General features: G+C 52.1%; 1 protein-coding gene across 2 annotated transcripts; it reads left to right on the top strand.

Moving 5' to 3' along the window:
* Window positions 1–1,000: 1,000 nt before the first annotated feature.
* OLFM1 (olfactomedin 1) lies at window positions 1,001–27,112 on the top strand. Of its 2 annotated transcripts, none has more exons than XM_065737336.1 (6): window positions 1,001–1,184; window positions 11,566–11,715; window positions 16,510–16,665; window positions 18,966–19,185; window positions 23,594–23,700; window positions 26,397–27,112. In XM_065737336.1, the coding sequence occupies exons 1-6, from the start codon at window positions 1,119–1,121 to the stop codon at window positions 27,069–27,071; spliced, it is 1,374 nt and encodes a 457-aa protein (XP_065593408.1). In that variant the 5' UTR covers window positions 1,001–1,118; the 3' UTR covers window positions 27,072–27,112. The 2 variants fall into 2 exon arrangements, with proteins under 2 accessions (XP_065593408.1, XP_065593407.1); XM_065737335.1 differs by lacking the exon at window positions 1,001–1,184 and adding an exon at window positions 9,512–9,897.

Below are 27,112 nucleotides of genomic sequence, written 5' to 3'. Positions count from 1 at the left end.
AGTACCCATGAGGTCCTGGGAAAGCTGTGAGATGGAGGGCACCTGGAGCACGTGGAAGGGGAAATGGGGGCACCGTTTCCATTGGTACTGGGAAGGGTGTGGGCACAGCCAGAGCAGCGTGGGGTGGGTGTTGCTTATGATCCCCTCCCCAGCCGAGCTCTGTGCCCACCCAGTGGAGCCTCTGTGGGGTACTGAGAGCAGAGGATTCGCAGCATGAGAGTTGCCCCCTTGCTCCTGCTGCTCCGAACAGATTTAGGTGTGAGCCTTCCAGCAGGTGCTGCTCAGAGCCCTCTTGGGGGGGGGGAAGATTTACTCTGGACGGGACTTTGCACGGGGTCTCATGCTGGAAGTGCCAACCCTGGCTCGGGCACAGCCCAACGGGAGCGACACCCGGCTGGCACAGAGGGGGTTAACCCGCACCCATCCCCGCGGTCCCCGGCGCTCCGGCACCGCCGCTCCCCGGGCTCCTTTTCCCCTCTCCCTTTGCCGTGTTTAGTTAAATTTCCCCCGCCTTAGTTGATGTCACATCCTGTTCCACAGCCATCCCCTGCTAGTAGCCAGCCCTACCAATTCCTTTTTTTTTTTTTTTTTTTTAAATCCCTGTCCTCTCCTCATCACCCCCCCTTTTCAAGGCAAACTTTTGGCAATAGCAGAGATAATCGTTTCGTGCTCCGCTGAATTTCTCCTCGCAAATGCCTTTCGATCAGGGGAGCCATTAAAAAAAAAAAAAAAAAAAAAAAAAAAAGAGGGGGATAAAAAAAATTGCCGGGGAGCCAGCACGGAGAGCAACCGGGATCCCAATAAATATGCAAAGTGAAGGCTCTGCTAAGCAGATTTCTTGCATTGCTTCCCGGGGGTGCTGAGAGTCGCCCGGATCATTTATTGTTATTTCATTATTATTTTTTTTAATCGCGTTTTATTGTCTTTTTTTTTCTTTTTTTTTCTTGATTATTATTATTTTTTTAATTTGTAATTAAAATCTTTCCTCCCCCTCCACACACACACATACACACACACACACACCCCGACGAGAAGGGAGCGAGGAGGCAGCGCGGGGATCGGCGCAGGGCGGCGGAGCTGCGATCTGCATGCAAGGTGCCTAGGGCTGCCCGCGAGACATGCAACCGGCAAGCAAGCTCCTCACCCTCTTCTTCCTCATCCTGATGGGCACAGAACTCACTCAAGTAGGTGCCTCTCTTGCTTTTCCGACACCCTACCCCCCCCCCACCCCCCATCCTTTCTCCCCAACGCCATTTTCTATTAAACCTCGACAGCGCACACAGACGCACCGAAAAAAAAAAAACCCAAACCTCGTGTAGAGCGAATCGCACCTCTGTGCCCCCCTCCTCCCATCCCCCCCTCCCTCCCATTCCCGCGGTGCTGAAACCCTGCGGCCGGGATGCGGGGCTGGGTGGGGTGGGGGGGAGGTGAGATGCTGGCAGCCCGGAGCCGGGGGTGCGGGGCTCGTGGGTGCCCCCCCCCCCCGTCTAGGCGAAGTTCAGTCTGCGTGTCCCATCGCCCTGCGGTGCCCATCGCCGCTCCCCCTCCCCGCAGCTGCTCCTGTGGGTGTAGTTTTGCTGATTTATTTTATATATATATATATTTAAGTGACATTTAAATGTCCCTCAGTGTTTCCATCTGTGGCTCGTGGGAGAGGTGAGCATCTCGTTCATATCCCCCTCTCTCCGCCCTTCTTTTTTTTTTTTTTCTTTAATGGGATTTTAATGCCTGCTTTTCCTTGCCCGGCCCTCGGACGGAGTGAGCGGGAGGGGAGGCACCAGCGCATCCCTCGCGAGTGGCAATCAAACTCCGATTGACTCCTTTAAGATCACTGTTGGGGGGGAGGGGGGAGAGCGAGGTGGTGAGGTGGTGCTCCTTTGTTTTCAAAGGCAGAGGGAAACGAAGAGAAGTAGTTGCAAGAGGATGCTCTAGACTGGGGGGTTAATTGTGATGCTGCCTAGGAGCGAGAATAAAGAAAGAAAAAGATGCTATTAATAGGGGAATGGAGGCTTCCTCGTGTAGAAGCAATTAGCAGCCGAGCTCTTGTCCTGGTTGCTGCATGCAGATTGTTTCTTCCTTTCTCCAGCTGACAGTGCTCTCTCGTCACTGCCCTATTGCTGAAGTTTCTCCTTTAGGCTTTGCACCCTCAGAGTATTTCTGCTGCCCTCCCCCCCCTCGATAGCTCTGACTTGAGCCATTCTGCCTTAATTGCATGGAGCCCTCCGGAGGAGGTCAGGGATGGAAATAATTAGTGCTGGGGGAGGGGGAAGGACAGGATAGGCACTGACATCCAGACTGTGGGTGAGAAGGAATGAGAACTGCGAGTGAGTGCCCAGGAGAAGCCCATTGTGTGTGAGGATGTGTGCGGCACTGCGCATGCGTTGTGCCGGACAAAGCAGCCGGAGAGCCTCCAGCATCGCTTGCAAACCTGCAGAAAGAGGCATCCTGCGGGGCCTCGGCAGCAGCCTGGGGAGACAAGCAGCACTGCAGGGTTGTCCCCCCACTCCACTGCTCCTTCAGCATCACCTCCTGCCTCACAGATGCGGCAGCTCACCCGTGGGCCCCACTGGTGCACCCTCCCAGGTGCTGTCACCCCCTTTTTTGTCCTTGTCAGTCTTGTCTTTGTGCAAAGACAGCCAGTCTTGTGCTGTGCCTGGCTACTCCTTCCTTCCCTTGCTTCTCCTATTTGTGCATGCAACGTGCCAACTTTCCACCCAACTTTAAATCGGGGTGGCAGCAGGGGATGAGAACAGCGGGGCTGAGAGCTGCTGGCTGACTCTGAGCAGTTAGCTCCCAGCCAGACCTGCTGGAAGCTGAAGCTGTGGCTGTGCTGGGATGGATGCAGCCAGGATGGTGTGCTGGGTTGCTGCCTGCAGGGTGCAGCTCTGCCAGGCCCCGCTCGCCGGCACGCAGCCATCCTGCCTGCTACCTCACTTGGCACTGCAGAGCCCTTTCAGAGTTTTAGCATCTCATTTCAGTAGCACAGCTGCCAGATGCAATCCCCAAATATGCCTTTCATCCCGGGCACCGCCCAGCTCGGTGTCTTCCGTGTTTAATTCAGCGCCAGATTCACATCTCCATTGCATGTGTGGAGTCTCTCCCATCCCCTACGGAGATCTTGTGCCAGGGGAGGAGGGATTGAGGTTCGGGGAGGCAGGTTGCTGATTTAGGCAGCTTTCCCTGTCAGTGCAGAAGCTGCTGCCATCCCCTCCTCTCCCTTGCTGCAGTGTCTCTGATAGGCCAGCATGCAAGAAGGGAAGAAATGGGGAAAGGGACAGCTGTGAAGGGGAGCACGTGGCTGTCCTTGCAGCCAGCACTGTGCTGGGAAAACTCTTCTCATGGGCATCAAGGGGTTGTAATGCAGCATCCTCCAGTAGTCCCCCTGCTCCTCAGCAGGGGGGAAGGGTGACTGCACCCAGATGGGAGCTCGTAGGGCTCTGGGACCTCCCTGAGGTAATGGTGGTTTTATCTTTATGAGAAAAGAGGAAGCTGCCCTCACACTCTCCCCCACATCCTGGCCCTTTGCAGAAATCCCTGCGCTGGGGGCAGTAGGAGTCCTGCACAATGCTCTGGGGCTCCTCCTGGCTGCAAAACGAAGAGGGCTTCCTGTGCAAAGCGACCGGGCTTCTTCTCCTGCTCTTCTTCTCCAGGGCAGCTCTCCTGGTGGCTGTGAGAAGCAGAGCCAACTTACACTCTCTAAGAATCTACACCCCTCCCTCCCCCCCTCCTATTGCTTGTCGTGTGCAGATTAGAGTTGCCAGGGCAGAGAGTTTTGGATGCTGCAATACAGCCAGGAGTGTTGGCAGAGAGGGGTACAGGATGTTGTATGCTTGTTTGTCTGGCCCCCAGTCTGTTTGTCATACCTTAGGCTTAGTGCTGGCTTTTCTGGACTGTCACCAGAGAAACCCTCTGCGTTCCTCAAAGTTTCCCAGTGCAGCTGCTGCTCAGATATTTTCTTCCCCAGTAGTCATTGAAACAACACAGGGAGAAGTGCACTCCTGGAGCGGGGAGTTGTTGAGCAGTTGGTGCTTCTTCAGGTCAAGAAAAATAAAGCAAACAAACAAAAAGATTTGCTATTGGTTTTCCTAAAAGGATAGCAGGTCTCTTGGGGTTGCTTTCAAGGCAAGGGAGAGAGCTGCCAGCCCCACAGGGCTGGGATTGCACCGTGTGCCCCCTCCTAAAGCTGTGTGGCCCCATACCACTCTCCCTGCAACCTCCCCTTCCCTGCTCTGAGCTCTTCTCTCTGCTGTTGGAACCTGGTAGGGTTAAGCAGCAACTGTGCAGCCTGTAACAGGAGGCAGCTGCCTCATCTCATAAACCAATTTGTGTCTCATTTCACTAACTTCAGCTTTAACCAATAAAAAAGAAAGGTAATTTTCAGCCCTGGGTTGTATTTATTACTCGAGTTATCAGCCCTTGTAATCAGTATTAGCATCGCTGTGTAAAGTAATACAAAACTAATTACTATCTGAGTGAATTAGATAAATGAAGGCTGTAGGTCGTGTTGGCAATGGAAGAAGCTAGTTCTTGAGTTATGAGTGATCAGTGTTGGCTTTGCTTTGCTGTGAGGATGCTACAGACAAAAGGGAATGGGGCAGGGACAGGGAGCCCCAAGCATAGAGCATCCCTCTGGGGCTGGCTGCCTGCAGGTGACTCAGGTGAGAGCTTTGGGATGAGCTGAGTTGGTTAAGCTGTCCCCAGAAAAGTGAAAATCGCACCTGGGGAGATAAAACCCAGCAACCACACTGCCTCTTAGTGCCAGCAAATCCCAACCACGGGGAAAGAGCACCTCCAAGTCTGAACCCTCCATCTTTTGCAGACCACAGACAGTGCTTGCTGCTGTTGTCCCAAGGCTGAGGTCAGGTCCTGACCTCCTGGTGGTTCTCTCTGGGGTTTTGGCCCTTTGTCAGTGCCCAGCCCCTGGCTGCTAGGCCCCTCTCCATCCCAACTGGTAGGCAGCATCCCAAATTGGTTAAAATGCAGAAGGTCTCAGGATGGATGGGCAGCAGGGCAACAACGTGGCTTGTGCTTTGGTCAAGGAGTGTGCAGCAGCAAGCGAGCAGAGAAGCGCGCTGTGTTTTCTCTCAAGGAACACGAGCAGCGAGTTGTCAGTGTAAAGGCACTCTCTGACTGGAGGCGTGTGGCTGACCCAGGGAGACACGCCAACAAAAATCATCATTCCCAACCAAAACATTACAATAACACGAACCCACTGACATGCCTGCAGAACCTGAGCTGACTTTAACGGGCTCTGATCCAGCCCAGAAGCTCCGCTGCGTGTCGGCACTCACTGTTAGAACATGGGTTTAATGTCAAGAGCAGCTTCAGCTAAATGCAGATTTAGTGAAGCGAAGACCTGTAAAGGGGATTAGTCTGTTCTGCTGTAACACATGGAGTGTGCTCCTCTTGCTGAAGAGTTTTTCTACTCGCTGTGCAGATGAGAAAAGGGGAAGATTGCTGAGGGGTCTGTGTGCAGAAGGAGTTGTCTCAGCTCCTGCAGCTGCACTGGGCTTTCTGTGTCCTGCCTGTGATGGGAATAGTTAGCTCTGTGCCGGTGCAGAGCTGGGATGATGGGGTCCAGCTCCGGAGCTGAGGTTTGTGTGCATGATGGTAGCACAATGAGTGCCAAAAACAATTGAAGGGGTGAGGAAATTTGGAAAGTCACACTCAAAGACTGGGGAGATTTGGAAATGCTTGTTGCTCCAGCAGTCCTGATATGTTGAAGTCACACCAAAAAATTGTCTGCTGCTCCACAGGTGTGTGGGCTGGGTGCCTCCTCTACTGGGAGCTCCTCTGAGCCCTCCTGGTCCATGGTGCAGAGGGATTTTGGATGCCTCCTGTCCCCGGTGCAGGTGATGGGGTCTGTTCCACCCCACTGCTTGCACGCTGTCGGGCTGTCCATGCTGCTATTCAGGAGCACAGCACCTGAGATGGAGCAGGAATAGGGGCTGGCAGGATGCAGGGGGGATGCACAGAGCCGGCAGAGGTTTGTAGTACGGCTGTATTTTAAAGCATCCCCTTCCCTCTCACCGTGCCTTCGATCTTGGGGACCGGGAGCCAGCTCCGGGTAAGCGTGAGAGGGACAGAAAGACTTCAGCACCTCTTCTCTGAACCAGCCAGGAGAGGGAGACAATGACCGCCGTGTGCTGCACACTCACACACACGCACATACACACACACACGTGTCTGCGTTTACCAACACTGACCCCATAGGGTGTCATTGAGGCAAACGGTCCCATTTCCCCACGATCACAGGGAAAGCAAATCTTCCAAGCAGTGGAATTTTCCACCAGGCAGCTATTTTAGAAGTCTATTATTTGCTTTTCTCTCTCTCCCCTCCTCTTTCTGCGTTCAGAGCATATGCATGCAAATAGGATCTTTTGTTCCCCAGCAGTTCGTCCTCTCCTGCTGCTCACTGCCTGCTTTCAGCTGCTCTTTCAGGGAGGGTGCTTACAGTAAATGCATCAGGACTTGGAAAGTTTAGGGCCATCCAGGAGCTGGTTTTTATAATGCAGCGCTCTGTGCGATAAGAAATGGAGCAATCAGAATAAAGGTGAACTCAACCAGCTCAGCAAAAGCAGTGCTATCACAGTGAGCTTAACATCATTACTTGTGTCACTGCTTTGCCCTGAATATCTATCAGTGAATGCTGCCAGTCCTCCCTGATTGCTCCTGATTTGCTCTAGTATGAGTGAGGGCAATGCCAGGTGTCCTGCATGAGCACAGTGCTCTTACTGGGTTTTGTTGTCGTTTTGTTGGTGTTGCTTTCGTGCTTTGAAAGCCACGGGAGCGGATGGAGCAGGAAGGAGGCTTTGGTGACTACAGGTCATTTAGTTCAGGTATGGAGGTGACAGAAGTGGTTGTCCTGCCTGCTGACTGCAGCACATCATGGGGGCAATAGCAGTATCTCAGTTTGTGGCAGCCACCTCTGCCTTCATCCTTGAGAGGAAAGCAGAAGCAGTTTGGGGAGTTTCTTCTGTGCCAGATCTCTGCTCTAGACCTGCTGGAGTAGGCTCAGCCTGCACAGCCCTGCTGCGGATGGCTCGGTGGCTCTGGGAGGTTCTGTGATGGTGCAGGCTGCTTTCTGAAGGCTCAGGGCATCCTGCTCCTGGAGTCAATGCATTACAACACTGACCATTCTGAAAGTGTACAGGAGAACAGCGCATTAGCAGCAAAGACTCCCAGGAGCTGCTCCCTGGGGCTGTCTCACAGATCTGGGAAGCAAAAGCAACAAACTCACCCTGGTTTCTCTCACCCATGTTGCTGCTCCCTGAGCTGGGGATGGGTTGAGCCATGGGACACATGGCTGCTGTCCCTCCATGCCCTGCCATCCCCGCCTGCAGGAGGTTTAAAGCATTGCTGAGCATCTGAAAGGTGCACAGATGAAATCATCTGCATGCAATGGCAGGAATCGAATCTGCCTTTAGTTCTGATGGAATCCACGGCAAGGCTGTGCTTTTTTCCTCTTACTAAATGCAGCCTTAAACGATGAGGTGTCTGTTGGTCCAGTCCACTTTGTATGCACTTGGCAGCCAACAAATACAAGGGACAAACTTTTCTTCCAAACCTAGTTTCAGAATGAGCATTAGGATGATATAAACGGAGCACTCCAGTGTTACACGGTATGAAATCAGACATGCAATCAGGGCCTGAGAATATGGGCACCTGAGCTGAACTGGAGCAGAATGAGAGATGTGGTTATTTCTCTAAAAGGTCAAAGCCATAGGAGGCTTTTGCCTGAAGAACTTGTTCCTGCCTGAAACACCTCCTTGGTGCTGGCCGCTTTGCAGGCACGATGCTGCATGAGCTCACAGCAGCTTTGCCATGGAAAGGATGCCCAGAAACTGGAGGACAATCTGTGCTGGGCAAAGCATATTCGATGGGATGGAGGTAATATACTCAGGAGCAGGACATGGTGTGACTCAGAGGCAGGAGTGCTTTTCTCATGGATTTCATTGCAGCAGGTCCGTCTGCTTGCTGGCTGCCTCACCTAGGTTAGAGCTGCTTTGTTCTGAACAGCAGGGAAAAGGGCAGTGGCAGCAGGGCTGGGGAGTGAAGGATGGGGAGGACATTTGGGTTGCTGCAGCCTGTGGCACGCACAGTATCTGGTTCTGCTCCATGCTGTCAGGAGGGACAGGATCTGACCAGGTGCTGGTGCTCAGGCTCTAACTCATCTCTTTTTCTCCACCTGGTGGACTTGCTGAATGTGCATTCGTGTCAGTGCTTTTCTTAAAACTGCCTCACACTCTGCGGAAACAGCTTGATGTAGTGAATGCATACCAGGGCACACAGCTCCCTGCTGTTTGGGACTTGCACAGCAGCCTGGATGCTCTATGTAAAGGATGTTGGTGGGTCACAGCCTCGGGGCACCCCTCAGTGCCTTCACAGCCTGTAGGAAGGGGGCTGTGACCCCACTACCCCTAGGTACTCTGTCAGGTGAGGAACTGTGCAGGAGAGGGCAGATTTGGGGTTTATTTGATAGACTCCCACTGAGGGGGCTGGGGGTGCTGGGGCTGTGGGGCAATGCGGAGCGACCTGGAGCAGGGCTGTCCCATCATGCTGAGGCTGATGCTGTACAGATGGAGCAAGCGGTGTCACTTTTATCTCTGGAGCAAGACAGAGTATTCATGTTATCATTTGCTTTGCACGGAGGTCTTTAAAATTCCACTCGGAGAAGGATGCTCGAAGGGTCTCAGACCCGTGTTGGTTGAGCCTTCAGTTTCAAAACCACTGGGACAGCTCTGAACACCCAAATCATGAACGGGCAGGGCTGCCATCCCGTCGGCACTGTAACAAACCACGAAGCAGCGGTGACACGGCCGGCAGAGCTTTGCTCCCGCACCCCTTTGCTGACAGCAGCTCTCTTTGTCCCGCTATGAAGAAGCGAAGCGATGCTCCCACGCGCGGCGCCCGAGCCCACCGCCCCGCTGCAGTGCCGCCCGCAGCCGCCAGGGGGCGCCGTAACGCCGCGCCGCAGAGGGGGCCCCGCCGCACCGGGGGAGCCGCCCCCGCCCCTCGCTCTGCTGCTCTTCCCCGCCTCCTCCCCGTTTTTTTTTTCTTCCCCCCCCCCCCCCCACAATTTTTTCCAGCTTCCCACAGCTGTTTTTCCTTTCCCCAAAATGCCTCCCTCGCCCCCCAAACCTTTTCCTCGCTCCCCAAATCTTTTCCCCTCTCTCCGAATCTTTTTCCCCTTTCCTTAAACCCTTCTGTATTCCTCCCCCCCCAACTCTTTCCCTAAATCCTTTTACTCCTCCTCTCTCTCCCAATTCCCTAAATCCATCCCCTTAAAATCCCTCCCCAAATCTTTTCTCCCCCCCCCTCCCATCTTTTCCCCCTCCCCAATCCCTTCTCCCCTCCTTCTCGCTCTTCTTTCCCCCCCCCCCCCCGCCCTCCGCAGCAGCTCCGGCTGGCTGGACGCTCCGCGGGTACCCGCCCCCCTCCCACCTCCCCACCCCGCTCCTCCCTCCCCGCTCCCGTCCCGCCTCCTGCAGCCGCTCGCTCCGCTCCGGTTGGGGCGCGCCCGGTGGCGGCGGGCGGAGGGAGGCATCCCCGCTCCGCTTTCAGTACCGGTAACGGCAGCAGCATCGCCAGCGCCGGGCAGGGCCGCGGCCAGGAGGCGGACGATGGGCCGGCGGCGAGAGGAGGCGGTGGTGGTGACCGTCGGGCGGTTGTCGCAGCCCGTCCCCAGCGGCATGGAGCCCGGCGCCGGTGCAGAATGAAGGGTGCCTGGACCCCCCCCCCGCAGACATGTCTGTGCCTTTACTCAAGATTGGAGTCGTCCTCAGCACCATGGCCATGATCACCAATTGGATGTCGCAGACGCTGCCCTCCCTCGTGGGGCTCAACACCACCAAACTCACGGCGGCCTCGGGCGGCACCTTGGACCGCAGCACGGGAGTAAGTGCGGGGGGGGGTGGCGGGTAGGGTGGGGGGGGTGCCTGACCCGGAGCATCCCTGCCTCCCGCGGCGGCTCCCACCTGGACACCCCCGGGTCACCCCCATCCCTCCGTGTCTCGCTGCCCTCTCCCTGAGTCCGGCCGTCTGGGAGAGGGTGGGGGTCTCCTTGTGAGACCCTCGATCCCTACTCCCCCCCCCAGCTGCAGAGAGTGGTGCAACGGGGAGAGGCAGCGATGCCGTCCCCCGGGATGATGGGGGCACGGCTTGCGGAGCCGGCGCGCTTTGGGGTGGCAGGAGATGCGGGCTGGCGGTGCGGGGTTATCCATCCCCGGCCCCGGGAGTGACGCAGGTGCGTCCCTACTCCTCCAGCCGGGATTGTGCAAAGTTTCGCTGGGCGAAGCATCTTGGGACGGCAGCTGCGAGTCCCTCCAGATCTCGTTTGCTTCCGCGCCTTTAATCGATAGGCGTTAATGGGGTGGAAAACGCCGCGGAATAGTTGCGGTGCATTCCGGTCGTGCCTTCTGTTTCCCGTCCCTGTTTTGCTGGAGGGCTGGGACGGAGCCCGGTGTTGGCTGAGGGAAACGATCCTTCTGTCTGCCTTCCTACAGCAAGAGAAAAAAAAAACAGGTACCTTTCTACCTTTCGCCTCCAGGCTGCATGGCTGTGCCTGACAGGAGAGCCGCCGTGTTACCAGCTCGCTTCAAAGCGGCTGTTTCCCGTAGTGCCTCTGTTGACTGTGAATGAAGCTGGGATTTTTCCATGTTATCAGGGCTAATGAGACCCGCTTTTATTTATTTATTTTAATTTTTTTTTTTCCCCCCGGTTGTTTTAGCTCGAGAATCGAATTACTCGTTCTGTCCGCTAGTGTGTGCACATGGGTGTTTGCAAGGTTATTTGTAACGCGTTGATACAGCAGGAAGAACATTTCCCTCCTGGCTGGCAAAGCAGTGCTACCTTCAAAGCGAAAGGGAAATTAAGATCAGAGAGGTTTGGAGAGCACAAGGGGTACGGGGAGGCAGGGGAGCGTGCTTGGGGCTGCAGCGTGTCCTGGGTGCTGTGGTGGCAGCAGTGGTGGTGGTCTCCTCTGGGCTGCATCGCTCTGGTGCTGTGTGCTTTGTGGGGTCCGGACCTGTGGAGTGTTTTAGGGGGGAATGGTTGTCCTGGAGAACCTCCCCATCCCCAGGAGAGCTTGGCAGAGGATGGGGAAACTCGCATCGCATCGCTGGTGCCGGCTCCGGGAGAGCTCTGCAGGCTCTCAGTGACAGCTCAGCTCTCAGCCAACACTGTGCCCTTCCTGTGAGTTTGGGCACATCCTTCTCATGGTGTCAAGGAGACCCTGAGTGTGTGGCAATGACAGCCCAGCTACGGGCTCTGCCAGCCAGCTTGGCACCCACTGCACCCAGGGCTGAGCCTCGGCGCTGCGTTTTCCCCACTTGCACTGCCCTGTGTGCTCCATCTCATCTTCTCAAACCCTTCCTTTATTTGTCCCTGATCCATATTTTTGCATTACAAGTGAATCCCGCTCCTCCTCAGAGCATCCCTCTCCCTGCACAGCTCCAAGATCTGTCACTCCATGCTGCTTCCTCCCTCCTCTTCCTCACTCACCCCCCACAGCCCCGCTGAGCCCCCCTCCCCTTTTCTTAACCCATTTTTCCCTGTGTTAATCAGGTGTTGCCTACCAACCCAGAGGAAAGCTGGCAGGTCTACAGCTCTGCCCAGGATAGCGAGGGACGTTGTATATGCACAGTGGTGGCACCTCAGCAGACGATGTGCTCGCGTGATGCCAGGACAAAGCAGCTGAGACAACTATTAGAAAAGGTAACAGCTGATGTGTTCTGGGCGAGGGGGGTCGGTTTGGCATGGTGTGAAGGGGGTGAGAAGCTGAGAGAGATGGGCTGAGCCTTCGTTTCCAGAAAAGGCAGAGCCCTGTGGGCGTGCAGCGGGTGGTAATCATGCAGGAGGACAAGTGTCTGAGTATTTCTGAAAGGAGAAGAGCCCATGGCCCGAGGTCGGGTTAAAACTGCTGAGACCGAAGCAGTGATATTGAATCCTGTCAGTGTATGAAACAGCAACGACGAAGAAATAGTGATGTATTAATTTTTCTCATTACGTTAACACAAGGATGAGCCTCAACGAGATGAGACTTGAAAAGAGAGAAATGAAGCCCATCGCTCCCAGCCAAGCTGATATTAAAAAAGGTCACACAAAACGGTCCGAGCTGCCGACATCAAACAGCGGAGAGGTGACACTTAGTGGTCGTCTTCTTCTAATGTTGACGTCCACTTGATTAGTTTTTAATAGTCCGCTGTCCAAAGAGATCAAAGGATCTCATTAGGGACACATTCCTGATAACAAGAAATTTTTCCAGATAATAGATTTCATTGAAGAAATGCTGTTTCATGTGAAATGGTGCTCTTCTCTTTAAAATGTAAGTGGACTCGTGCCCTGGGTATGTAATTCTCCTCCGTGCCTCAGTGCATGTGCTGCGCATGACCAAATGATTTGTGCCCCGATGCTCTCAGGATGCTGATGTATCACTCATCGCCGCATTAAACCTACGCCAAACTGATTTCCCTATGTGATAAGGGCACTAAGCTCAGCCAGGAAACACTTAGCCCTGAATCGGTTCTGATGTGCCATCGGCTTCTAAAAATAATCCCGAAGCTCAAGCTTTATTTCTCTGAGCCCTGGCGGCCATGGGTCAGGCAGCGTATTTGGCTGGGAGGCATTGAGTGCTGTGATGGAGCCATGCTCCCAGAGCTGCTCACATGCACAAAGCAAGCAGGCTTTGACCCGGTGCCCTCTGCTAACAGCAGGCGAGCTGGGTGCAGCAGCCCTGCAGGAGCAGCAGCTGTGGAGTGCACGGTGTAAGTGCTCGGGGATTTTTCCCTTACACAGCTCTCTGACTGCCAATGAGTGGAGGGAGGGAGGAGCAGGCTGAGGGGAGTGTGTTCTGGGCCGTGGTACCTGCCTGCTGCTCCGTCTGCATCTGACTCCTACGCTAACCTATATCGAAAACCCAAAATAAAGAGTAGGCTCTTGGTGCCAGACTTCTGATCTCGACCAAAGCTGAAATGAAGATCCCTCTATAAGGGAAAAGCGCATCCGCAGAGGAGAGCTTCCAGCTCCCCAGGGAGGATGTCAGACCTGAGTGCTCCTTCCCCCATCTGACATTTTCACTCCAGTTTTGCGAAAGCTCTCACCTCCGGATTGCTCGCTGCCAGCAGATGAAGGAACAGAATGTGCCAGGGAGGTGATTCTGTTTGGATTTATCAAAGCAGGAGACCTGGCACTCACCTGCAGAAGTAAAAAGGCCTTGCTTTAATGGGCCAGAAGAGAGCCGCTCTTGTGTGTGCACGTGCACAAACCAGTTAGAGTGAAAATCTCCGCACAGCAGCTGCCAACCCCCAGATACCTTCAGCACACGGGAGCTGCAGGTGAATCCTGGGCACACAGCAGGAGCAGGAGTGGAGGTGAGCAGGGGCTGCTCGCCGTGCACAGACTGTGCAGCCCATGCTCTGACCCTGCATGGCTGAGCTCATCGTTGGCCGGCTCGCACCGAGCCCGGCGTGCGTCAGGTGCTGAGGCCGCATCTTGGGCTGCCTCCAGGCCCACACGTCACTGGGATCCTGTTCGTGAGCAGATGATGTTTTTCTCTTCAAATCGAATCTTATTTTTGTATTATTTTTTATTCTGGCCTTGTTATCTGGGAGGGCTTCCTCCTTTGACAGTTGAACCAGCTTTCGTTTCCTGCCAAGGCTTGCTGTTCGCCAGCACTTATCTCCAGCCTCGGCAGCTCTTCTTGTTCCTTTGATATTCGCTCTGAGGTGCATAATGATCTCAGCCTTCACTTTGCCTTCTGCAGTCCTTTACAGGAAGGATTTTGCAATCCCAGAGGCTGAGTCCCTCTCTCTGCCAATCATTCCTGTAGAGTATCAGAATCTCCCTTGAGATGCCTCCAGCTACCCCACGCTCAAGCCAAACATTCATCCTGTTGCAAAGCCCACTCTGGGCTTTATAGAGCTACCCCTCCTGAGCTGATCAGCAGAGAAGCTCGAGCAGAGCTCAAAACAATGAGAGCACTGACCATGTAAACCCAACAAGAGTCATCAGACCAGTACTGACTCTCAGCTACTCTGGATTACTTCTAAATCAACTCAGTGCCAACCGAGCGGGCAAGGACAGAACTGGATGTTTTGTTTGTGTCTATTTTCTATTTGGAATGCTGAAGTTGACTCTTTTCCCCAAGGGTGGGTTTATCTATCTAATCAGCTTGATGGAAAACGAGGTTTGATGTTGAGAGTGTGTGCTCAACCAATGGGGCAAGAAGCACTTTGGCTGATGTTTCAGGGTAGCAAGTAGTGGATGAAGCTGAGGGAGTCTGAGGCAATATCCTTAGGTCTCAGTTGATTAAAGTACTTATGTACATGCTGAAGTTAAAACTGGGAGCAGTCTCACTGAAATCTAATCATGTGCCAAAGTGCTTTGCTGGATCAAGGGCTTAATATGCTAACGAAGGAAAACAAGTAGATCTCCAGATGATGAAGCACACGTTGCTGTCAGGGATCAGGAATGATGAAGATGAGTTTTTACAAGTCTGGCCACAATCCTGCCTGGCTGAAAACAATACGAGCAACAAATTGCGGGAGGCTGAATTTGTAGAGCTCATCCTGAAATAGCACAGCTGCTAATTTTAGTTGTCTCAGTTTAGAGACATGTGAGGAAGCTCATTTCCTCTGCAGTTGGGGGGGGGAGGCAGGCTCCTCCAGAGGTGATTCAGAGCAGCATCCTGGATGTTGGGGCTGATTCATTCCCTGCAGCCTGCTTCTGTCCAATAGGACCTGCAGGGCTGGGGTGCAGAATTGCTCTTGTCTGATTGCCTCCAGCTCAGCCTCTCTTGGGGGTTGTGCATTAGTGAACTAAATGAGATCAATTTTGTACAATCCCTACCAGTCGTGCCTGCTTCAACTCCTTGAAACAATTTTGCTGTGTAGATGCAGCTTGACTCAGAGGAGGATGGTCTGGATTAATGGAACAAGAACATCTATCAGGAGAGGCTGCAGATCAGCTGTGCTTGTCCAAGGCCTCTCCTCTCTGTCCCTGGGGCACAGAGGTCTCTGAGCCCCCCACACATCCAGCCTGGGCAATGCACTGGGACTCAGAGAAATACCTCCACCTCTGCTGAGACTGATAGTTGGGAGCCCGGAGCAGTGGTACAGGTTGTGCAAAAGATCTCCCCACAGCTGGCCTTTGAGATGCAGGCTGTCCATGCATTCTTAATGGTTCCCTGTGATAGTTTTCTTGTTGTTGCACTTGGACAGTGCTCGTTTTGATTGCTTCAGAGATGCAGGTGGGCACTTGACCTGTTCTGCTCCCAGGCATTCCAAGCCATCCCCACACTGCCCTTCCAGGTAAGTCACAATGCCATTGGTGGGAGGAAGCATTGCACCTGCACACATCTTTTCCCATTTCTTTCTGCATTTGGCTCCACCAGGGATGAAAATGGGAAGAAGACACGTGGGCTCTGGGAAGTATCTCCAGAAACTGTTTAGGATCACGTTTGGGCTTTGCTGAAATGCTCAGAGAGGCTTTGAACCAGGATGTCACCAGGCATGGATGCCTGATTCATTTCAAACACGAGCATCAGCCCTGCAGTGCTACTGGGGACATTTCGATGGGTACTATGGCAGTGGTAGGCACTCCTTGAGCTTTGTGATGTACCAAGTGCAATACAAAGATCCCCCAATGCAAAGACCATAAAAGATATCCATTGCTTAATGCTCAGTACGTGCGTAGGTCCTTTCTTAAGTCAGTGTTTCATTTAGCCTCTCAGAGCCTGAAAATGAGAGGCAAATATCTTAGTTAATCAGCTAACAGTCAGCCTTCAAAGCCAGGTCAGTCCAGCTCCTGTTGCCCTCTGTTCCTCGCCCCTCTGGCTCCAGCAGCTCTCGCAGGAGAAGCCCACCAGCTTCCTTCTATCACCTCTGCATCAGGGCCAGGCATGTGCACACAGGGGGTGCAGGAAGGGGCATCAGTTGGGCCTGGGCTGCACCTGTTATTCCTGAGCCACCCCAACCTGCAGCTGCGGTGGCTGTGGTGGATGCTGTATGAATAGTGAGGCTGCTGGAGTGATGAAGTTTTACTAGCTGGGAGTAAAGCTTGCACTTAGGCAATCAGTGTGCATCACTCACGTGAAGTGTTATCGCTCACGTGATAATGTGTGCCTCAGCAGAAGTGTTTCTCAGAGTCAGATGTGCTCCTGACAGGCTCTCCGTGCCCAAATCAGACATCCTGTGGTTTGAAGTTCCTGTGCCATTTCAGCCTATCGAAGAGGCCATTACTACGAATGCATTTTATAGCCTTTATTTGCATGTGTGATTGTTGAGTTATTCTCTGCTGCACGGCGGAGTGCGTGATTATGAAACCAGTTTGCTTTGCTTTAGGGCGTGGGGTCATAACACGGAGAGATGCTGATGATGAGCTGGTAAATATTGCATCTGCTGATTATCCTTTTGCTGCGTTGACTCCAAGCAAAAGGCAGCATCTGCACTCAGCACTGCCTCACTGCTGGGGCTGCAGCTCCTGTGTAACGCATCCCTTCTCGTTTGGCAGGTGCAAAACATGTCTCAGTCAATAGAGGTGCTGGACAGGCGGACCCAGCGAGACCTACAGTACGTGGAGAAGATGGAAAACCAGATGAGAGGACTGGAATCCAAATTTAAGCAAGTGGAAGAAAGCCACAAGCAGCACCTGGCAAGGCAGTTTAAGGTATGTCTGCTTTCCAACCTGCTAATGGAGGCATGGCGTGGTGTCCCAGCCCAGCAGCCCCTTGCTGTGCTGCAATCCGACTGCAGGCTGTGCTTGCAGCACCCCTCAGCTCCCTCCTATCTAAAGCACAACCAGAGCCAGGGTGCAGTATTGCTTCCTCTTGCCACAGAGCATTTTCCTATAGGGTAAAAGCCTACATCTCTGCATTCCCAAGCTGTCAGAGCTGGCTCCATGCTGGAGGACTCTGGGCAGGATGAGGGCGGGCAGAGCCAGGCACCTTCCCACCCCCAATCCCACTCCTGTTCTCCTTAGGAAGAGCCATGACCCAAAGGTTTGCAGTAGCCAGGAGCTGAGCCTTAGCAAGCAGTTCTGTAGCATGTGGGAAACCACACCAGGCTCTCAGTGCATCGCTGCTCTCTCTGGCATCGGTTGCATTCGTTGGGCAATCAGCCAAGCTAACAGACCCCACCAAAACCAATTAAAAAAGGGGATTTACAGCTCTTTGGCTGTCCTCAGGATGGCCAACTGAGCACCTGAAGGATGTGTGGATGCCCAGTTTTGAAGTCAGGGTGTCGGCAGCGCTCTGCGGTGAGCGACGCGTGCAGACGAGGAGTGGAAAGATCATTCTTCTCTGTGATGCTGCCATTGCAGCTAACTTTCAAGAGCATCATTGAGACCAAGTGAAATTACCAGAGAGAGGCTGCCAATAACATCTGTCACGTCAAATTGTAGTAATATTTTGGATTAATCATACCCACAAGTGGTGGAGATTTCTAGTGCAGTCCAGGGTCGCTTCCCACCAGCTGATTCCCATCCTCTTGCCCATGCTGACCTGTGTGTCAAGCCAGCTATTTCTTAATGAGTGTGTTAAATGCCAAGATGACATGGGGAAGAAGGCACACAGAACTTCCCTCCCGCCCCAGCTCCTTCTTTCCCCATCTGCTGGACCCTCTGCTTGGCCTGCCTGCCAGGCTTGTCCTTTGCAGTTAAACGTGAGATTCTTTCTCTTTTTTCTTCTCCGTTCTGATGAGTTTGACTCCCCCCATTGCCTGCCAGCAAACTTGCAGCAGGTAGCACAGGTAAACAGGAAAATAAAGACATCCCCCACAGGCAAAGCTTAGGAGGGAAAGCCTCTTGGCTGAAATAGGAGGGGATGGGATGCAGAGAAATGAGGCTGAGGGACGACTTCTGGTCCCCTTCACTCCCAGAGCTGCTCCAGCAGCCAGGCAGGGTCAGAGCACTGCTCTGGATGGGGTCAGGGCAGGAGCACCAGGTGTATGCTGTATGCTGACATGCTTCATTAACGGGTAGGTGCATGCATATTTATGTCTGCTCATCAGCTGCCGGAGCAAAGCATCTTCAACAAAATGCTGCATCCTGTGCCTTTAAACAAGGCCTTCATTTAATTCCTAAGCCAAAATACACCAAAAAAAATACCACAAGTCTTAATTCCCACAAAGTAAACCTGGGAACGACTTTTGGGTTTTTACGCTTTTCGTAGCGCGTCTGAAAACAGTCAGGAATTTTTGCCTCATTTGCTGCCGAAGGCATCGCTCGAAATAACAGCGCAGCATTTTGTTTCTGCTGATGCCAGTGTGGAGATGTGAGTGGTTTGGAGATCTTGTGCTCTTTCTCTTTAGTTCCGTATTGTCTATGAATGGCTATCTATATAAGGCAGGTTAGCGAGCTAGATCCTCAACAGTATTTCATTTTCTTGCTTACAGGGCTAACTTAAAAGCAAGTTTTTTCAATGCTGCAGTGACTGAAGAAGCAGTTCACTCCCATGTAACCATGAAAAGAGGGCCACAGAGCATTTTGCACCATGCATTTATTTTTTTGATTATTTTCCAAATTAGCACCATATCTCACTAAGGAACCTTGAACCACACAACCGAGATCTTCCTTTGCATGCAATTGTAGATGCATTTCATGAATAGTTTGAAACCCTTGTCAATGCATATATAAATATATATATATTATTTGATTTTATTTTATTTTTGGAAAGAAAAAAAAAAAAAAAAGAACTCTTTGTGTATGTGATCTGAAGCATGTAACCCTAAGATGTTGCATTCTAAAAATGACAAATAAAGGCCTTTCCCAAATATTTTGGTGTTCTGCAGCCTGTTTAATATGTTCTTTCCAATACATCATTCGGACCAAAATAATGATTAAAGTAATTTTAATGATAATAATTGTGGGGTTATGAACATTGCACTCACGTAGGAAGCAACCAGGTCAAGGCAGAGTGTTGCAGATTTTTGCACGCATAGCACTGAATCGAGCTTATTTTAACCTTGCAGGCAATAAAAGCGAAAATGGAGGAACTTAGGCCTTTGATACCAGTGTTGGAAGAGTACAAAGCCGATGCAAAATTGGTATTGCAGTTTAAAGAGGAGGTCCAGAATCTGACGTCAGTTCTAAACGAACTCCAGGAAGAGATTGGCGCCTATGACTACGAAGAGCTTCAGAACAGAGTGTCAAATCTTGAAGAAAGGCTTCGTGCATGCATGCAAAAATTAGGTAGGCTCAGACCAACATGGTGGCCCTGGCTAAACACCATCGGTGTCCCAACACACCTCCCGGCTGCAGGCAGAGATGCGGTGTGGCCATCTCCCGGTGCCTCGCCTTGCTGCAAGGGGAGCCCCGCAGCCGGGTGCCATCCTGCAAGCACCTGTGCTGCGAGCAACACTCACCCTGCGAGCGGTCCTGCTGGGGATTGCTTGCATGCCTGATGTTGCTCACGGTGCAAGTGCTTCAGGATCAGGCCCGTAAGTAGGCATGTGACTTTTTGCGGCGTTTGCATAAGCGGACGGCGACGTGCGCGAGCGCGAGGAACGCTTATGCAAAGCAAACACATGCGCCCGTTCTGCTTGTGCATCCATGTCTAAGCTGTCTGCTACCTGGACCTGGCGCATCAGCGAATGTCCCTGCACCCCGCTTTAAAGCAGTGCGTGTGCAGGCTGCCCATCAGTCTCCTTTGTTCCTTTTGCATCTTGCAAACCCCCCCGGTGAGAAGAGCATGACGGTGCGGCCGGGACGCTGGGCAGGACTGGGCACCCAGCACCGGGCAGAGGGGCAGGGAGGGGGCTGCCTCCTGCTGCACATCTCCCCGCTGCTTGCTGCCCTCGCGCTGCCTTGATTTAATTTCTCCTTCCATTATTGACTTTCTCGTTAAGCAATTTAGGTAATCTAAACACATTAACTGCTCTGCAGTCTATTTTGGTAGCACATATGAAATTACACTCTCAGGTAACTTCAAGGAAGAGCTGATCTCTTCTCAGCACTGTATACCCTTGGCAAGGTAACGTTTCATTTCGCGGGTCTCCACTGTTGGAATTGCTTTTGCTTGTTTCTAGGCATAATAATAATAATAAGTTCATAATCCCCAGGCCTTCGCAAGCAGCCACCTTCCCATCCTCCTCCTTTCTGCTCCCTTTCCAAGCTCTCCCTCTCATGGTAATTTTGGAGAGGCCCCTGGGCACGGAGGTGGCTTCATGGGAGGAGATGGTGCCCTGTGATGACCCACACCTTCAGCCCTTCCCTTGGGGAGCAGGAGGAGCTGCTGGAGGTGGGGAGAGGGGATGGCAGCAGGACCAGGGAGCTGCACCTGGACCGTGGGATTGCCGACATCAGGACAGATCTTTAAACAAAACCATCCTGGACCTCAGGGCTTTGAAAACATAGAGTTTGCCCATACATTGTTTGCCCTTTTGCTCCGGGCTTGCCCCATCCCCCCAGTGGGACATCCAACCAAACCAGCAGCCCAGGTAAGGCTGAGGCAGCTGGGATGGAGAGGTCTTGCAGGCAACTTTTTCTAAGAAGTTTTCTTGTGTTTTTATTATTATTTAGATTTTATTTAGAAATTTTGGCTTTGCTCCTTTTTCCACCAGCCCTGGGCTGGTTCAGGGCAGCTTTTGTGCCCTGGGGTTCTGCAGCCTGTCGATGTGCTCACTGAGACTCACTCTGACTCCTGCAAAAGTGTTCTCATGGGAGGCTTTGCTGCTCTCCAGGAGGGTGATTTATTTGGTCATTTAGCAGCAAACAGCACAGACTGAATGCCCAATGTTGTTTATCGCTCTGCAGTACAAACCAGTGCAAATAGGAGTTAATTGAGTTAAATTCAGGTAACAACCTTACAGCCACTTTGCTGGCACGTGGTAAGACCTGTTTGCTGAAGATAGTTGTTTGCTGCAAATTACCTGCTCAGAGGGCTGCACTGAAGTAGCATGCTTCAGTTGAATTTGTTCTTGCATGGGGCAGCAAGGCTGCTCACCTGTGTTCACCTGCTAGAGCAGGGCTGAGCACCAGGAGGCGGAGGACACGTGCTGTTTTCCTGCCTGCCTCACCTCTCCAGGGAGCATTGATGCTCAGCAGTGTTCTCTTTAGACAAGGTCCTTTTTGTATTTGGGGCTTTCTTAAGCGTTCCTGATGGATCAATAGCAAAAACACTTCCTGACCCTGTCGTGTGTGTGTGTGAAGGGAAAAAAAGAGATCAATAACAGCACGTTCAATCTGTTAACGCTGTTTACATTCTTAAAGATCACTGTTTATATAGGGATTTTAATGTTTCCATTACCCTGAGAGGAGCCTTGGGAAAGGGAAGGGGCTGTCACTCCTTGAATCAAGGGGGATTTCATTCGGCTGGCCTGTGCCCAAAGCATTTGGGATGGGATGGGTGATGGAGGTGAGGGTATGTACCCCACATCCCCAGTGCTGGGAGCAGGTGGGGAGGACAGGTGGGTGCTGCCTGAGCAGAGCCAGGGAGCACAGCACTGGTGACTGTGTTGGTGGTAAATTGCTGCCAAGGTGCTAAACATCACGGGCTGGTGGGCTGGATCTCTGGGAAAATGTTGGGGGTGTTAGCATCCTGGGAGGGTGGTGGCGTTTGCTGTAGCTAGTTTGAAGCACATCTCATGCTGCTGATGCTGGAAAAATCCTGGTGTGGACAGGGGGAGGGGTTGTGTTGTGATGTGTTGTGTTGTGTTGTGTTGTGTTGTGTTGTGTTGTGTTGTGTTGCTGCTCTGTGGAGCTGCAGGAAGCTGGTTTGGAGCTGGGACAGCCTGCAGGGCCACCGAAGGGGCTGAGTTGTGCTGATTTCCAGGAGCAGGGGCACACAGATCCCCATGTACCTCTGATCCAGGGTCCCCATAAGGGAAAATGGAGTGAAATTAGATCCCCCAGGAATGCCCCAAAACTACTGTCTGCAGCTTCCCATCAGGTCGTGGACTTGAGCGATGGACAGCAGAGCATGCTTCCCTGGTGCACATTCATCCCTGAGAGACTCTCTGGTCACATTCCAGCACTGAAAATGGTCCCAGAAGGAAAATAAGCTGTGAATGCAGTCTTTGCCTTCCTTCTCTTTAGTGAAATATTGGAGAGATTCAGTCTGAGAGCCAGGAGATGCAAGAATCCAAGCTTGGGAGCTGCTGCTGTGATCCAAACTGCAGCATGGCCAAGGGAAGCAGCAGCAGACCAAGTCCCCTCTTCCCTCAGTGATATTCCTGCTTCTACTGGTTGCTAGCCCCATAGAAAGATCCATTCTGAATGTCTTGCCTGTATCTGATTCTTACGGTGGATTTACACTTAGAAAGTGCCTTGTCCTGTGTGAGAGCAGCCCTCTTGCAGTGCTGGAGAGCTGCTGTGAACGTGCCAAACATGTATGAGATGCTGCAAACAATGTTAGTTTACCCTTATCAGCTGATGCTGCCTTTTTTTCTTTCTTTCTACCCCTTTTACTTCTTTATTTTTTAATCAATGCGCTTTTATACAACCTTTCTCTCCAGGGAAATGGGAGGAAAGAGAGAAAGTGACAGCAACGTATGGCAGTGATAATGAAAGGCAGCAAGGAGCAGATCTGTGATTAGGGGAAGGCTGCTCCTCTGCAAGGGGAGTTTACCAGACATTAAGCAGTCATTATTTTAACCCTTTGCATCCCTTTGACAATGGCTCCTCCTGAGCCAAGCAGTTCTGCTTGCACTGGGTAGGATGCATTCCCAGCGGGGCCTGCATCCCAGCGGAGACATCAGGAAACCTGTGCTGAACTATGGCTGCTGCCAAATGTTGGCTGCCAACCTTTGCTTGCCTCTTGCAGGAGGTGCTGCTGCAGGACCCCTCCGTGCAGGATGTGTCTGGGTTTTCAGTGTGTGCTCCTGTAGCAGCAGAGCATCCCACACTGGCCACAGCCCATCCTGCTGCGTCCCACTGAGTCTCTCCACCTGTCATTCTGTAGTGCACATATGTTAAAATGACAGCGTTTGGGGAGGTGGGAATGGCAGCTCTGCTGGAACTTGGGGATATCAATGTAAAAAAGAAAAGAAATGGAAAAATGGAGATCCACATCTAGCTCCTGGGGCTGGCAGTGGTGAGGGAGGGGCACTCCTCAGCGGCCCCTGAGCATGCAGGCACGTCAGAGCAGGGAAAGCAGCTGGTAGGATCCTGCAATGGTTTCTGCAAGGAAGAGAGATTGATATCACCTATAATTTCCCACTTTTTTTTTTTCCCTTTCTCCTTTGCATAACCTGTAACAAATGTGTTGCCACGGCTGTCTTTTTATCTTGGCTGCACCCACTCTATTATAGCAGAAATGAGCAGAGCTGTTCAGCTAATTTCTCCACCTGGCTGCTCGACCCTGGCTAACTCTTCTCATTTTCTATTCTGCAGCATGAGCATGCAGCTGCTGCGGGAAGGCTTGTCTTCTTGGGGCAGTGTGATAAGGACAATTGTTGTTAAGAGATGTGGAACAACCATAAAGCACCCGCCAGTTGTTCTCAGCCTAATTACCTTTAATTAAATAACAACACAGCTTCTCGGAGCGCTGCGATGAGGGGCAATGGGGTCTGGCAGGGGAAGACCCAGTGTTAGGAAGCGTGTGCCCAAGCAGCATGGCGTTGTTGGGAATGGTGCTCACCAGCCTTGCACTCTTTTTCAGCTTGTGGCAAGCTGACGGGGATAAGTGACCCAATCACAATTAAAACCTCGGGGTCCCGCTTCGGCTCGTGGATGACGGACCCTCTCGCCCCAGAGGGAGAGAACAAGGTAAGAGCACGGTCCCTGTGGTCCTGGGTGTCCTCAGGAGGTCTGGGGAAGGAGGAAAATCAAGCACTGCATGAGTTTGGCAGCCAGGAGGAGTGGAGAAGCCCATGCTGTTGGTCCTTGCTGCTCTTCCGCTGCCAGCATCCCTGATAACGTCATCAAACTGCATTTGTCCTCTGTCCTCCACCTGCTCTGCAGTGAGGAATTAACTGACTGCTGCCAGAGGGATTTGTTTTGCTTTGTTCTGGTCTTTTTTGTTTTGTTTTGTTTTGTTTTGTTGTTTTGGTGTGGGTTTTTTTTTTTTTTCTTTTGTTTTGTTTTCATTCAGACCATTCAATTTTGATCCCAAGGAGGTAGGAGGCCAATAACTGGCTGAAAATCAATCCAGGCTTCCCATGACTGATGGGATGGAAAATATCTCGAGTGCTTGCTGAGGATTTGCAGGCAGCAAGGCATAACAAAAACCACAGTCCTTGGCTGCAGGGCAATTCCCTCCTGCACGAAGCAGTCCTCATCAAAGGATGAAAGCAGCGGCACGGGCTCTGTCGGGGCAGCTATTTTGAGAGCCTGCCCAGCAACCAGCACTCTGCAGCATGAGCACAAGAGATGCTCTGCAGAAGCCACCCCGGTGTGATGCATTGCCTGGGGACGTGCAGCAATGAAGCAGCAGTGCCAGTGAGATGGAGGGTGAGGTCCCTCCAACAGCCAACTGGTTGGCACTGGCTCCCAGTGTGACAGCTCTGTCTTCTACAGTGATTAAACAAAGATGATCCTAATTATGAAGTAGAACAGGAAGGTGCTACCCATGTTTGGTTCTGAGATGAGGGACAGGCTTGTCCCTTCAGGCTGTGCCTGCTGCATCCATCAGCACTGATGGAGTTAGGTGTGACATCTGTAAAGAGAAAGCCAGGTCTGTGCCAGCTGAAGTACATTAATTATGTGCTAACAATCTTCCCACATCTTCTGAGAGTTTTATCTCAACGCAATATTTTATTACTTTTATTTTTGCCCGTGACCTTTCCTGCTGATTACTTTTGTTGTGAGTGTAGAGAAGCAGCTTTCTCTGGACCGCAGCTCAGGCTTCGCAACCACACGTGTGTGTATGTGATGAATTGTGAACTGTGTTACAAATGCACACTTACAAAGTGGAGCAGGGGAGAGGCTGAGCAGTTCATCATATCCATCTTCCGTCACCAAGCCCCGGGAGGTGTTTGGTGGTTTTCATGGTCATTTGTTCGTGTCATAAAATCATTGAACACAACTGGGCAAAGCTGCAAGTCTCACAGGAGCAGCCCTGAGGCGGATGCTGAGCGCAGGGATTGATGTGTATTGGCAGAGCAGTGTGGCAGAGGCTGCTCAGAGCCAGCCAGCAGTGTGAGGGCATCCATCCTTCCACCTCTGCTTCTCCAGAGCAAGAATGCCACTGGATCCCTCTGCGTTGATAATGAGGGTTCCTGTTCTTGTGGTCTTCTCTTTATCTCTCGAAAAACTGAACGGTTGTTTGGTGTTAATTATTTAATAGCAACTAATGAAAAGGGAGCAGCAGAGAGACAATCAGTTTTTGGGTGGAAGCTCTTCAGGCTCTGGCCCATCTCTGCCTTGTGCTCAGTGCTTTCCTTACTGATCTCTTCCTCACGCCCCCAGCACGGGTGGGAAGATGAGAGCAATTTGCCACACTCATTCTTTGCATTTCAGGGCCGAACTGAGGGGGGTCTGAAGTTCCCTGCAAAGTTCACGCAGCCCTCGTTTGGCCTTTCAAACGCAGCAGCCAAACCTGGGACGCACGCTCACGCAGTGTGTAAATGTTTGTGTGCTGCTCGAATGGACCCTGGAGACAGCCATACTGCAGAGCTGCCGTGATCACACTTTGCAAAGGGAGCTTGCTCTACAGCATTACTGAAATCTGCATCCTCAAAGGCATTCCCCACTGCCATTTCATTTACCTCCTTTCCTCGCTAAACATTTTTAACAGAAGACGCCTATCTTATTTTCAGGCAGCAAAGGCACACAGAGTGTCACTCACCGGGCGGATATTTCTTCTTGATATCAACAGCATTGCTTTAGCATTTGGCTCTGAATTGGTTTCAGATGACAAAAGCTTTTTTTTTTTTTTTTTTTAAGTAGTCTAGACAGTGTCCCTGGCGAACTGGTGTTTAAATCATGATCTGAAATCTCTCTCCCATCTCCTGATAGCAACGTTTTGATGTCTTTGTCTCTTGTATTTCAGCAGTGTTGGTTTAAGCTTTTGATGGGGAAGTGTGTGATTTTTAAACCAATATGGACTTTGCATTTCCCTGACAATGAGCGATTGTGTTCCTCGCTCCTGCATGCCAAATTAACAGAGCACAGCACAGCATCTGCTGTAATTTACTGAGTGTGATTGTAATGGGGCTTCCAGGACAGGAAGGCAGCATCTCCTTAGGGTTTAGCCAAGGGAAGGTGCTGCTTGCCCTCTGTGTGCTGGTCCTGGGGAGATGCCAGCTTACCCCCAGGAAAATTCTGCCATTCTCTCGGTTCCTTGGTGAGTTTGGGGTGGCAGCCTGAGGTTTGTTCTGGGCGCAGGAGGCTTTGGGTGTGTTGTCCTCCTGCAGGTGCCTCAGTGAGGTTGGCCCCAAGCAGCTCGCTCTGAATGGTGAAACACACCTCACAGATGCGTCTCTGCTGTTCCCTAACCCTGCGTGTTTCTGTTGCTTGCCCAGGTCTGGTACATGGACAGCTACCACAACAACCGCTTCGTCCGCGAATACAAATCCATGGCAGACTTCATGAATACCGACAATTTTACCTCTCACCGTCTCCCTCACCCGTGGTCAGGCACCGGTCAAGTGGTCTACAATGGCTCTATCTATTTCAATAAATACCAAAGCCACATAATTATCAGGTTTGACTTGAAAACTGAGACCATTCTCAAGACTCGCAGCCTGGATTATGCCGGCTACAACAACATGTACCACTATGCCTGGGGCGGCCACTCAGACATCGACCTCATGGTGGATGAGAACGGGCTGTGGGCCGTCTACGCCACCAACCAGAACGCGGGCAACATCGTCATCAGCAAGCTGGACCCCAACACCCTGCAGAGCCTCCAGACCTGGAACACCAGCTACCCGAAACGCAGCGCTGGGGAGGCCTTCATCATCTGCGGCACGCTCTACGTCACCAACGGCTATTCGGGAGGCACCAAGGTGCACTATGCCTACCAGACCAACGCCTCCACCTACGAGTACATCGACATCCCATTCCAAAACAAGTACTCTCACATTTCCATGTTGGACTACAACCCCAAGGATCGGGCCCTCTATGCTTGGAACAACGGACACCAAATACTTTACAATGTCACCCTCTTCCACGTCATCAGGTCTGATGAGTTGTAGTCCATCTTTGTTTAAAAACTGATTTAGGGGAAAAAAAACAA

This window comes from Cyrtonyx montezumae, unplaced genomic scaffold (genome assembly GCF_038088225.1).
Source record: "Cyrtonyx montezumae isolate F1298 unplaced genomic scaffold, pur_monq_1.0 scaffold_20, whole genome shotgun sequence".
Taxonomy (NCBI): domain Eukaryota; kingdom Metazoa; phylum Chordata; class Aves; order Galliformes; family Odontophoridae; genus Cyrtonyx; species Cyrtonyx montezumae.
The sequence above is the reverse complement of the archived record's forward strand: the minus strand, read 5'-3'. Positions and strand labels throughout refer to the sequence as shown.

Bases quoted from the DNA above. Each gene is read 5' to 3' on its own strand.
- OLFM1 (XM_065737335.1), top strand. From the start codon at position 9,748: ATGTCTGTGCCTTTACTCAAGATTGGAGTCGTCCTCAGCACCATGGCC. The intron at 16,666-18,965 runs GTATGTCTGCTT...TTAACCTTGCAG, and splicing joins ACCTGGCAAGGCAGTTTAAG to GCAATAAAAGCGAAAATGGA. The intron at 19,186-23,593 runs GTAGGCTCAGAC...ACTCTTTTTCAG, and splicing joins TGCATGCATGCAAAAATTAG to CTTGTGGCAAGCTGACGGGG.